At 43.2% G+C, this 13,497-nt stretch overlaps 1 protein-coding gene across 3 annotated transcripts in view; it reads left to right on the top strand.

The window, feature by feature from the left end:
- The window catches only part of ALG14 (ALG14 UDP-N-acetylglucosaminyltransferase subunit), a 102,598-nt gene that overhangs the window by 72,251 nt on the left and 16,850 nt on the right, over window positions 1-13,497 (top strand). Inside the window, exon 4 of one of the 3 annotated variants that reach the window (XM_068540377.1) lies at window positions 7,510-7,672. The exons of the other annotated variants lie outside the window; for them this stretch is intronic. Coding sequence (XP_068396478.1) covers window positions 7,510-7,672 — 163 coding nt within the window. The remainder of the gene's footprint in view (window positions 1-7,509; window positions 7,673-13,497) is intronic. 3 annotated transcript variants of the gene reach the window in all.

Raw genomic sequence — 13,497 nt, 5'->3', positions numbered from 1 at the left:
TGCCATGGTTTTCCTTGTACTTTAGTTCCGTTTATATATGTCTCTCTCACTAGTGATTCTCAACCCTTTCAAACTAATGTATTCTTTTTATAACAAATATAACACACCCTTCCCTATCCTGAAATGAAATTCATAGTTAATATAACCCACCTATGCAGCACATAATTCCAAAAATACAATATAATGCCCTAGTTGCAATCAAAGGTAGAAAGAAAAAGAAAGTAATTTGTAATCAAATTACATGTTTTACAGTATCTCCAGGTATGACCACACCAGGAGACACTGTGAAGTAGATAGATTTGGAATGTGGCAGTAGCACGATTAGGACAGCTACAGTGCAGACTGGTGGAGGCACATTGCATCGGTAACTTTTCAAAAACTATGAGTAGGTTTGCTGCCCATGATGTAATATTCTTTTTCTTTTTCTCTTTAATTTTTTTCAATTTATATGTTATTTTATTTTAAAATACGTAACATAAAGTATATCATTTTCATCATTTTTAAGTGTATAGTTCTATGGCATTAAGTACATTCACATTGTTGTGTAACTGTCACCACCTTCCATCTCCAGAACTTTTTCATCTCCCCCAACTCCTGATGTAATTTTCTTAAGTAGTGAACACTCTTGGTAAAAGTCCAAACAAAACAAAGTACAACAGTCTTCCTTCAGTTTCCATGGTAGTTCTATTCGGAAAAATTCGGTGTATATATAAAACAGGCAAAAAAAATTTTGTTTTTCTTTGTAAAACAGAATTAGGTTCTAAGCTCAGATAATTGTAAATGGATTATCACCCATATGGATGACCAGTGAGATACAGGATAGTGCTTTGTTGTATGAAACAGACTAAATATTGCAGAATATCTGTATCGCTGGCACCTGTCCACTAAGTGCAAGTAGCACCCCTCAGTCACTGTAACAACCAGAAATGATCTTGTTAGTTCCCTAATATATTACCACCATTGAGAGCCAGACTATACAGTACATGAACTCTGAAAAGGCAAGACCCAGTTTTGTTCTCTTTTAACTTCCTTAGTACTTGGTACAAGAGGCTCTCAGTGTTTATTAAAGTAGAGAGTATAGTAGAGAGGATGCCCAGATATCCCTCAAGTATCTGTAACTCAGCTTTTCTAAAACTAAACAAGGTACCATCTTCCTCTTCTCTAACCCCGCTCCTCAATCTGTCTTACTTCCTTTATTCTCAGTCTTTACAGTAGTCTTAAAAAGCTAGAAACTATGGATTCATCTCCCTCACTGTGCACATCTAGTGGGTCACAGGCCATCACTTCTGCTGTCCAAACAACGGCATCCTCTGTTTCCCCTGCTCCAACCTTCCTTTATATCTTCATCCAGACTATTATAATATCCTTGTTTGCTGGCCTCCATGGTCACCCCCCTTCAAATATACCGTGAATGCTGAACATTCCATCGACATGCCAAGCCCTCCATGTTTGGGTAGTGTAGCTCCCTATGCCTAGGGTAACTGTTACCTTTTTCACCTTGAAAAACTCCTCCTCATACATCAAGACCCAGCTTAAATGTCTCCTCCTTGGGTCCCAGACCTGAGACAGAATTACTCACTCTGTGTCTCTGTTCATATCTTTGTTGTTGTCATATTCTTGCATTAATCTTTATTTGTTCACGTGCCTGTGGTTTCTGCCAGACTGAGAGTTCCTTGAATAGAAGTTAATTGCTCAGGCTTTGGAGTCAGTGGCTAGAGTTTGAATCCTACATGATTTGGTGATCCTATGGTCTTGGGCAAAGTCCTTAACCTCTGGAAGCCCCAGTTTTCTTATCTGTAAAATGGGGATAATATAATGCTTATAAAGTGTTTAGAACAAAGCTTGAAATGTTAATCATTTCCATTGGCTTTGTATCTGTCCAGCACCTCACAAGAAGCAAAATAGAGAAGGTGCTTACCAACTCTTTTGAATGAAGGAAGGATGGACTGCTGATATTGTCAGATTTGGAGATTTTATTGTTTAATCGTGTTCAAATGGATGTTATATTTGGCACTTATAGCCAATTTTATCATGCATAAATTTATCCATGGAAAATATTCTTAAAAGAAAAAGGGGATCCGTTTTCTGCTCTGACTTTTTATAGGTGCATTAAAAAGCATTCATTCTGAAACAGTAATGTAAAAACGCTTGGGCTTGTAAAGTCCATGCCCAGTGTGGAAAATTATGTGCCTAGAAACTCCTGTTTTCTGGATTTTGACTTGTATCTTCCAAAACATGAAGTGTGGGGATTGTCACTTTTCTCTTATTCATCTGAACAGGTGAAGACCAGCAAGCACCTCTGGCAGTGTTGAGCCAAACTCTGTGACTGTCCTACACTTGTCTCATCTTCAGTACAAAATATATATTCTTATTCAGCTTATGACTCAGTTGTTTGCTTTAAAAACTCTTAAGTGCTGTTTGCAGTGTAAAACCAAATCCTAAATTTTAAAAACTTCCATAGCGAATACTCTGCTAAATGTTTTAAAGCCTGACATTTAATCTCCATGAACTGGAGCTCTCTGATTTCACTGTTTGCAGCTAGTAAATGTCACTCTAAACATTGTTGCTTTCACTCACACTTAAGCACTTTCATCTGCAGTGGGTGCAGTGTGTCAGAGAATTCTTTGTGCTCTGCTCTAGTGAGGGGAAAAAAAGACGAAGTCCGGCCTTTAAACGGACTGAAAAAAACTGCTTGGAAGGCAGCGATGACCCTGTTTTTTCTATGGTGTTTGTGAACACACAATCCTGAGTTCTACCAGATTCTCTTAAAAAGCAACCATACTAGCTCAGTCAGAACAGGGTCCCCGCTGAGGTCATACGTGGTTGCCCGCCAAGCAGCTCCTCCCTCTTTTGTGACTGGAGGGGGATCGGTGGGGAAAAGGGGTAGAAGATGCGGTCATTGCTTTAATTTCACTTTTGTCTGCAGGAGGAATCTTGTCATCCTCTGGCTCCCCAAACTATTTTCAACCTGAGTGTTTTATTTCTTAGTTCCTGAAGGCTGCTGGCACACAGGACAGCCCTCACTTTTCATCATCTTGACATGAAATGGAAAATCAGTTTGTGGCTGTTTTCATAGCTAGTGATTTACTCTTGTTCTTTTATCTGCCTCCGCTTTATGCTCTTTGTTTGGACATACTTTTATTTCCTGTCTCTATGGCCTTTTGTTCTCCTGGGATTTTTCTGTTCATTCTTCCTTCCCCTGCCTCCTTCCCATCCTCCATTCCCCGAAATCCCTCTGGGCCTCATTCTCCCCTTGGTCCCCAGGCCCCTGCCCTGCCCCTTTTGTGCACATCCTGCTTCATGCTTGGCTGCCTGCCTTTCTCCTCCCTGGTCTGTTACATGCACTGCTGGTGCCACCTGCACTGCTTCTGTCATCCTCCAGGTCCCTCTTCATGTACCTGAGGGCTCAGTCAGTACAGCGGACGACAGGCAGACAGGCTGAACTCGTCCCTAGTCACTGCTGTAGACAAACAGATTATCAGCTAAGTTCTTAGGCAGACATGTGTTTTTGAGGTAGTTAATGCCTACACCAGCCTTTGTTTCCAGTTTCCTGGCAGCCATGCTGAAGCATGAATTGAAGCCTGGAAATAGAACACTCTACAAGAAGCACGGAAGTGGGAATTTTGGAAAACCATGGGCTCTTCTGTCAGACATAGATTCAAGTCTCTGTGGTTTATTAGCTTTGTGGCCTTGGACAAATTCATTCATTCATTTAACAAATATTTATTGAGTGCCTATTATATGCCTGTAATTTGGCTTTTAGGGAGCCAATTAATAGCCCTCTGTCTTCCCCTCTTATGGTCCCAACCAACTGAGAAATAAGACAGTAGAAATCAAAATATTAGCTTTATCAACTGATGAAAGCCAGATTGGAGGATGTGGCTAATATATGCAGCCACCAGGGGTTTCCGTCTCTGCTGAATTGGGCCACAGGCCCGCCTCTCTACTTAGCACACAAGCCAGGTATAGAGGATAGATGTTGAAGACAGACAAGCTGAAAAGAAGAGAGTGAAAAAGCCCAGGGGGCCTGGCTGAGCTGTTCTCCTAACCTCGTCACTGATGGGTAGGCCACCCCTCCCCCCAGGGAAGGGCTGAGTGAGAAGACTGAGCAGAAACTTCACTCCTCCTTCCTGGGACCTGGAAACTCCCTTCCCTCCAGGGAAACAGGAAGGTTGAGTATTTGCCCTTAAAACTCTAAGTGGTATATATTTAACCAGCGATTACCATAGGAGGCAAAATAAATATTGCCAGTCTATCTCCTCACCTATAAAATATGAATAATCTTACGCATCTCTTATTGTGGCTGTGGAGATTAAAATGAAATGAGAGACTGTTCACAAAGAATTTGAGTACCTGTTAGCTGTCATTCTTCGACCAGGACCAGCCTAAAGTAGAATTAGTCATTCAGTGGCTTGATATGTCTTTGTTGCCCTCTTATCTTCTCTTTTTGGACCCCAGTTTGGTCATTTTTCCCCTCCTCACTACTGCTTAAAAAAAAACAAAAAAAGTGGGAAGGAATACTGGTCCTAAAGCTTTTGATTTCCAGTAAGCACACCGGCCATATCTTTTCTAACCCTGGCATATGTGTTACACAACTCATTAATTTGGGCAAAGAAAGCATTTGGGATAATTAAGTCTACTTTAGAACTACAAAACTAGTTGTTCCTGAAGGGTCACCAAAGTACAATACATGGCTACAAACAGGTATATTATTACATGAGAAATGTATGTCTTGATTCCTCACATTTATTATTATTATTATATTAACTTAAACGATATTCATGAGTTTCTCTGATACCATAGAAAATACTTCAGGTGAGCCTTGAAACCACAATGATGAAGGAAAACAGTACAGATAGTGAGTTTTAGGGAAGAACTTTTAATTCAGGGTATTTGGACTTTATTTTGAGGGCAGCAGGAAGCCACTGATGATAAATGCTACCGGGGTCAGATTTGTATTTTAGGAGAAAGCCATGTAGCAGCACTACGAGAGTGAAATGGAGGAGAGGGCGGGGCATGCAAAGCAGGGAGAAGATGAACCAGGTGAGAGGGGAGTTGGCCCACACCAAGTAGTGGAGATCAACAGCCGCGCCCAGATTTAAGAGGCTTTAGGAGTAGAATTGGCAGGGTTTGGGTGAGAAGGGGGAAAGAGAGAAATGTATCTGGTGAGAGGGCTGTTTTCTAAAGTTAAAATAATAAGAATTTAAATGGCAGTGCTGCCAGAGGCCCTTCCCCAGCAGGATTAGAGGGTTAACAATGGGAATCCAGCCTGAGAGAGTCAGAGCCAAAAGAGAGATGAACTTGGCCAGTAAGAGGGGCTGGACCAGTCCCCCAGGAGAGAGCGGAGAAGGAGCCCTCTGGCAGGTTAAAGCTGCAGGGTATGGCATAACAGAGATTTGCCTTCCACTAACGGGAAAGAGAGAGGAGGAAAAAGGAAGGCAGAAAAAGAAATAAGCCAATGTGTTGGGGGCTTTGGGGGGCCACTGTCAAGAATGCCATGATGTTGCAGATTCTCCTGCCTCGTGCATAATTATGTCAACCATTCACATAATAAGGCACATGAAGCCTTATTTCAGTTTTTCCAAAGAACAGGTCTAACAAAAGTACTTAGGTGGATACTAAGCTAGATGTTTTTTGTATTGTAAACTATATTTTCTTTGGGTTTTTTTCACTGCATTCTTTTATTGTGTGGGATGGAGAGAATTCAATCCCTGGGACAGGCTCTCTCCTTGTAGTCTGTTTTTATAGGATGTTATAGAACTTTTCAGTTTTAAAACAAGGATCTGAAAACAGTAAACAAGAAAAGATCAGTGAATACTTTTGCAAGGTGGAAGGGGAAGGAAAGGAGAACGACTTTATGGCTTTAGAACAGTCCATGATGTTCTTCTCTCACCCTTTTATATCCATAGATTGTATTAATTGGACATAGCACTCTGTGCCCCTCTTAACAGAGCAGTATTGGGCATATCCATGGTGAACATATATTTTAGTTTTGTAAGTGATTACATAAAACAATGGAAAACTATTTTCTCTGTTTAAAGACTAAAGCTTTTCCCGCCATTTCCTAGTTTTTAAAGACTCAGTATTGGAGCCGGGAATTTTTAACTAATGACATACTATAAAAGGGTTTTGTTCAATATTTGTAGAGGCAGTGTTTAAAACCATTGTTTTTTCTGAGGTATTTTGTTATGTTAAACTGACCAAAACTAGAGAGACCCAGCAGTGAATCAGCAATTTCTGCCAGCTCCCCTAAGACTTTTGTTGTGTGCCCGTTTTGTGCAAAGTGCTTGACAGGGGCTGAATGCAGTGCCACAGTGCCAGATTGTGGGCTCCCTGATGGCTTACTCAGCTTCCCAGGCCCAAGTGCTGAGAAAAATGCCAAGCATCATTATAATACCTGTTGACCATAAATAGATAGACTGCCAGTTACTTCTCCAGCAAAAATGAGTTTACTTGGGATCAGTAAAGAATTGCAATCTGAGGGTCTGCAACCATGGTCAATTATGCGCAGATCCCTGCTGCCAGGCCACAAGGAGAGGGGAACTCTTTTAAAGAAGGGAAAAGAAAGCTGGAAGGGCGATAGTAAACAAAGAGTCCATCGGAAGAGTTCGAAGAATAGTGGCTTTTCATTGGCTGAGTTGTGAGCTTATTTATTTATTTATTTACACTTCTTATTGCGGTTTGCGGGCTTCTCATTGCAGTGGCTTCTCTTGTGGAGCATGGGCTCTAGGCGTGCGGGCTTCAGTAGTTGTGGCTCATGGGCTCTAGAGCGCAGGCTCAGTAGTTGTGGCGCACGGGCTTAGTTGCTCCGTGGCATGTGGGATCTTCCCGGACCAGGCTCGAACCTGTGTCTCCTGCACTGGCAGGCGGATTCCCAACCGCTGCGCCACCAGGGAAGTCCCGGGACATAACTATTGAATTCATGAATAAATTTCCTAACAGGGTCATACAGATGAGACCACCCAGAATGATGGGTTAGTGGTAGTTATTAGAATTACAACATGGATTTTAAACATCCTTGATTATAATTAACATCAAATTTAAAGTTAGCATCTATAGCATGTGTGAGTGCCTGGCTCCAGTTCCCCTCCAGAATTCCCATTGCCAACATTTCCCCGGACCAGAGGGAGCCTAGTCTTGTTTCCGCACCCAGCTCTCTGTTTCAAAGACTCAAACCGCAGTGGGCCGGGCGGGGGAGGCTGAATGGGGTTAGACAGCCAGTGGGGGTAGGAGTCCTGAGCAACAATGAACGAGTGGCATTAAGGGCTGCATGGCGCTTACTCTCCCTGGAAACGCTCTGTCACAGTCAGGAAGTGTGATTTAATCTTGGTGAAGATAATTCCATTTTATACCCTGAATGGACTGTCCCTCTAACAGAATTTTATTTTCAGTCTTGTCCTGGGAAGCCCTACCAGTAATAATTTGGTGTACATTATTTGCCCTGTTAGCTGAACTGTACAAAATAGGAGGTTGATTCATCTGCCATCCCACCTCCTTTTCCCTTAAAAGGCTCTTAAAAGAGGACCTGAGAACCTGCTGCCCCAACAGAAGATGCTTGGACTGTGGCCCAGCAGTGCCCTCAGCAGGATTTGTGGGAGGAGAGAAGACTGCAGTTCAGTCAAAAGAGCCACTGTTGATCTTGAAAGAACATCAGCCATACAGATGACACAAGGTTTCTGTTCCCCTTCAACTCTAAGACCCCTCTTTTGGTCTTTGTTGTGAAGCAGCCTTAGGCAGAGAGACTAAGAAAAATAATCGCAGCAAATATGCATAAGGGACTTGCTGAGTTCTAAGTGCTTGGCAAACTCTGTTTCACTTAATCCTCACTATAATGCTATGTGGAAAGCACTACTTGAATCCTCATTTTACAGATGAGGAAACTGAGGCACAGAGAGGTGAAATAACTAGCCCAAGGTCACACAGGTAGGAAGCAGTGGAGCCAGGATTCACTCCCCAGTGGTCTGGCTCCAGGGTCCATCCTCTCATCACTGCCCTTTCTCTGGACTGTCAATGACTTAGATACCCCGTCTTGTTTACCATAAGACAGAAACTTGTTTCAAGAAACAGGGTGGGGGGGCTCCACATTTGAATGAGAAAACCTGCAGGTTTGGTATTCTCTCCATAGTGGTTAAGAATCTCTTCTTAACAAAATTTGGCTTTTGGTCAAATCAGGTGATTTTCCCAGATCACCTGCTGGATTAAAACCTGTTGCCCTGGGCTTCCCTGGTGGCGCAGTGGTTGAGAGTCCGCCTGCCAATGCAGGGCACACGGGTTCGAGCCCTGGTCTGGGAAGATCCCACATGCCGCGGAGCAACTAGGCCCGTGAGCCACAATTACTGAGCCTGCGCATCTGGAGCCTGTGCTCCGCAACAAGAGAGACCACGACAGTGAGAGGCCCGCGCACCGCGATGAAGAGTGGCCCCCGCTTGCCACAACTGGAGAAAGCCCTCGCACAGAAACGAAGACCCAACACAGCCAAAAATAAAATAAATAAATAAATAATTTAAAAAAATATTTAAAAAAAAAAAAAAAAAAACCTGTTGCCCTGCCCTTAAGATGACTCTGGTAGAGGACTCACTCTGGTGCTACTGACAGACTGAGCCCACCACCGAGGCCCTGCTTGTCCAGCCCTCCCCTCCCCAAAGACCCAGACTGTGATGCAGAGAAGCGTGAGCAAACCATTCTGCACGTCTGCAGAGGTGCTCCTTCAGCACCAGTGGGATGGGGCACCTTGACAGCTAGGGTGACTTTGAGTGGCAGAGGATATGCTGCCTTGCCACCTCCCTACTAATGTCCCTTTCTGCCCTCCCTCAGGTGCCTTCCTTCCCTGTAACCTGTCCTTATTCTCGCAATGTTGTCAACTAATCATTTTTAAAGAATTAACAGATAATTAAGGCGCGAACTTCTAGTCTGTAAGATAGGACTCCTGCCAGGGATGCTGGCTCTCTAAGAGGTGATCTCTAAATCTAGACAACAGAGGGAAGGAGGGGCGTCCTGGCGGAGCTCCTCAATTCCTGGCAGTTCTCACTGCTATTAGGAACCTCAGGCTCACTGGAAAGCTCTTCCAGATGAGTTCAGCTGGGCTGCTTGTCCCCAAAGTGGTTTTGAGCAGGATGAGATGAGAGAGAGAATGGCCTTTGATGGCTTACCAGTCCCCACGTTTCCTCCGCCACTGCTCTCTCCCTCAGCACACACAGACCCCTTTGCAGGAATGTAGACGAGGCGCCACTTATGAAGAGTGCCAGCCCCCTTCCTGTAGTGGTGGGCAAAGGGTTCCAAGTGCTAATTTGTACCAGAAACACCTGGCAGTTTGTTTAAAATGCATATTCCTGGGCCCCAGACCCAGAGATTCTGATTTGGAAAGAATCTGCATTTTTATTTATTTACTTACTTATTTATTTTTTAATTGAAGTATAGTTGATTCATAGTGTTGTGCCCACCTCTGCACTACAACAAAGTGACTTAGTTTTACACATATATACCTTCCTTTTTTAAATATTCTTTTCCATTATGGTTTACCCCAGGAGATTGGATATAGTTCCCTATGCTATACAGCAGGACCTTGTTGTTTATCCATTCTAAATGTAATAGTTTGCAACTACCGATCCCAGATTCCCAGTCCATCCCCCTCCCTCCCCCAAGAATCTGCATTTTTGACAAGTATCCCTGGGTGAATGGGACTTGAAGGCCTGCAAAATACTAACATGGAGTCACTTCTCTACTTGCTGGTTTAAAGGGGTCCTCTCTGAATAGAACTGGGACAGACCTACCACTTCTCTCAGTTCCTATCAATGCTCCTGTCTTCTAAGAGTATAATAAGAGAGAGTCGTTAGTACAGCCAAACACACCTAGCAAAACTCAGCTAAGCTTGAAGGCAATAAAAACCTCCAGGAGACACCCTGATTTTGACAAGCAGTGTCATTCTACTTCTGCAAGTTACCAGTGGAGTCAGGTGCACCAATGCTAAGATCTTGATAAATGTGTGGTGGACGATGAAAGGGAAACACCTTTTGAATGCCTTAATGCACAGAGTGAAGCACATGTTCTATGGAGAGCCCTGCCCGTTCATTCTAGGTGTGGAATCCAAGCTCGGCTCCAGAGTACCATTTTCTTTAACCACAACGAGGTCCAGCTCCTTAATACATCTCACTCTGTTGAATTCTATCTTCTTGCCTCCATTTCATTGTCTGTCTTTCAGCATCTATGTCTACCTCTCTTTTCTACACACACAACGAGAAACTCACAAACAAGTGTTTTTATGTATCCTTTTGATTTAGAATTAAGGAATTAGATACTCCTATAAAAAAATTTGTAAGCCTTTTTTAATACTGCAGACATAATCTATACATAAAGAAATTATCTAAGGAAAACTGCTGACTAGTTTTCAGTTCAGCAAGATAGCAATTTTATTCATAGGTAGATGTAAAAAATGTAAAAATTAGGGATGTAAAAATTAGGGAAGGATCATGAATAAAATATCACTTATCTGCCTAAGAGAGGGCCTTGACAGAAGTCAGGAGTTACATAACTGCTTTGAATTCAAGCCAGTTCTTCCTGTTTAGAAAGGATACTCCCTGTTCTTTTGAAAATGTTAACCATTTGCCCCCATTTTATCTGCTGAAAAGCTTTCATAATCCATCTTAGTCCAATGGCGTGTTATAGTCTGCCACTAATTTCTTTATTAAAGCTATAAAATATTAATAACAATTGCCAGAATTTTGCCTTCAGTTAAACTCCCTGTGTCACATCTGCCCTGGAGCCTACCTTGCCTTCAGCCCACTTCCAACTAATGCTTGTCCTGACTGGCGGGTGCAGGACCAGGGTGGGGGACAGGAGAGCCCCAGGCTTGTTTTCTAAAGCTGGTTTGAGTCTCAGCTGTGTGATCGTTCATACGTCACTTGATTGCTCTGGTCTTGAGTCTCCTTGTCTAAAAAATGAGGATAAAGACATCCATCTCAAAGGGCCGTGGTAAGGTTTAAGAAGGCTAATTACGCAGAATGCTACACTTACGCTCTGGGCCTGGCAAGTAGTATGTGCCCTGTGGATGTCAAGGTCTCTCCCTTCCTTCTCAAGCTAAAGGGCAAGGATTGAACTAAGTGACTCCTGAGACTGCATCTAGCGTTAGCAATCAGGGCTTCTGCGAGAGCTGCTGAGTATACGGTGTGGGGAAAACAAAAGGAAAAAATACTGGATTACTAGGATTCAAAGACCTCCGTGAAAACATTTCAGAGTGTTGAAAATACAATGAAAACACAAAAAGACCAAGAAGTCAGGAAGTCGTCACCTTGACCATTTGGCCCAGAGAACAGGAAAACTAAAAGATTCAGTTTCCTCAACTGAAAGTAGAATCAGCCAGGAAGGTTAGGAAAACAATGTTTGGCTGGCCTGACGTTGATCTTTAACGATGATGCAAAGTAGGTACAGCTTAACCATTCAGAGAAAAAAAAAATTTTTAAGTTTTAATTTTTTTTTTAATTTTATTTATTTATTTATTTATTTATTTATTTATTTATTTATTTATTTATTTATTTATTTATTTATTTATTTATTTATTTATGGCTGTGTTGGGTCTTCGTTTCTGTGCGAGGGCTTTCTCTAGTTGTGGCAAGCGGGGGCCACTCCTCATCGCGATGCGCGGGCCTCTCACCGTCGCGGCCTCTCTTGTTGCGGAGCACAGGCTCCAGACGCGCAAGCTCAGTAATTGTGGCTCACGGGCCTAGTCGCTCCGCGGCGTGTGGGATCTTCCCGGACCAGGGCTCGAACCCGTGTCCCCTGCATTGGCAGGCAGACTCTCAACCACTGTGCCACTAGGGAAGCCCCTAAGTTTTAATTTTATCTATGTATTTTTTATGATGGATCATCAGGGCAAGGAAATAAAATGTCACCCCAGTGTGGGCACCGACAACCTCTGAGCTCTTTTGCCTACTCTGCACTTACAGTTGGAGGAGCCATAAACACACATGGAGTGGCCAAACTGTGTGGAGCCCTGGGTCTTGTAGGATCTTGCTAGCATGCATTCAGACTACAGGTGGGCATCCCAGAGTTGGTGGAGGGGACACTGGAGTCTGCTGTCTGTGCATCTCTCACCTACCTAACTTCCACCCCTGTAACTCAGCCCAAACCCAACAAATCAGGATGGTCGCAGAAGGTTGGGAAGTCTAGTTTCCCCATACAAGGGCAAAATAGCTGACGCTTGTTTTGAAATGAACAAGATCAGGCTTACTCACCAGGTCATCAGGCTTGTTTACCGTGTTATGGCCACGGACTTTCATGGCCATTTGGCTGAGAAGGACACTACAGTGGCTCCCCAGATCCAGAGCAGGGGAGCTCAAGAATCCTTCAGTCATTCACCATGTGTGGAAAAAGAGAAAACACCGCTCCTGGTAATCGGGCTCCTTCCGTCATTTTTTTACATAAGCGTCACGTGGAGTGGATCAGGCAGAGCAAAAAATATGACTTGAAGATAAAGAGGCTAAAATGGATGGTTGGGTTAGTCTTATAAGGTACCCTCTGAAGGGTAGGATAGATCATGCCGGGTCAGTGCCATGTCTGTGACAGAGTGAGGGACAAGCCTTCTGCACATAGTACTCTTAAGAATTTGAAAAATGCCACAAGCATTCTACTTTACTTTTGGATGGATTATAATAGCTGGGACTTCCCTGGTGGCACAGTGGTTGAGAATCTGCCTGCCAATGCAGGGGACACGGGTTCGATCCCTGGTCTGGGAAGATCCCACATGCCGTGGAGCAACTAGGCCTGCGAGCCACAACTACTGAGCCCACATGCTAAAACTACTGAAACCCGCGTGCCTAGAGCCTGTGCTCTAGCAACAAGAGAAGCCACTGCAATGAGAAGCCCACACACCACAACGAAGACCCAACGCAGCCAAAAATAAAGAAATAAATAATTTAAAATACATATATACATAGTAATAATAATAATAATAGCTACCATTTATTGAATTTTTACCATGGGCCAAGCACTATGTTAAATGCTTTACATGTGTTATCTTATTTGATCTCCACAGCAATCCTAAAAAGTAGATATACTGTCTTCCCTGTGTTTATATTTGTTTCTCGTTGGATTATCATTCCCCACCCCTGACATTCTCTACCTTACCATTGCTAATTCCCAAGAAGGAGAATACATTAGAACGTACTGTCCACCTCCCCTGAAGGACCATCAGGACCAGTCTCATCTTGTCCTTATATATATGTCTCTGTTTACTCTATTCACCACAAGAAGTTCAAGCCCCTGAGAGAGAGTGTTACCTGGACCTAACAGCTCTGTTAAATTATAATCTGTCTCAAGCCCACACCCCTCCCCAACCTCCTAAACCCTTTTTGCTGGCCCAGACTTATGGTCGGTTCACAAAATCTACATCATCTTCTCTCCTCCGTCTTGCTCTAGTTGCTGTCTAATTTACCCAGAATACCATACCACTTCATCAGTTACTGGCTTACAGGTCACCTCCTCCCAGATCTTCTTTGACCTCCA

Source organism: Eschrichtius robustus, chromosome 3 (genome assembly GCF_028021215.1).
Source record: "Eschrichtius robustus isolate mEscRob2 chromosome 3, mEscRob2.pri, whole genome shotgun sequence".
NCBI lineage: Eukaryota > Metazoa > Chordata > Mammalia > Artiodactyla > Eschrichtiidae > Eschrichtius > Eschrichtius robustus.
The sequence above is the reverse complement of the archived record's forward strand: the minus strand, read 5'-3'. Positions and strand labels throughout refer to the sequence as shown.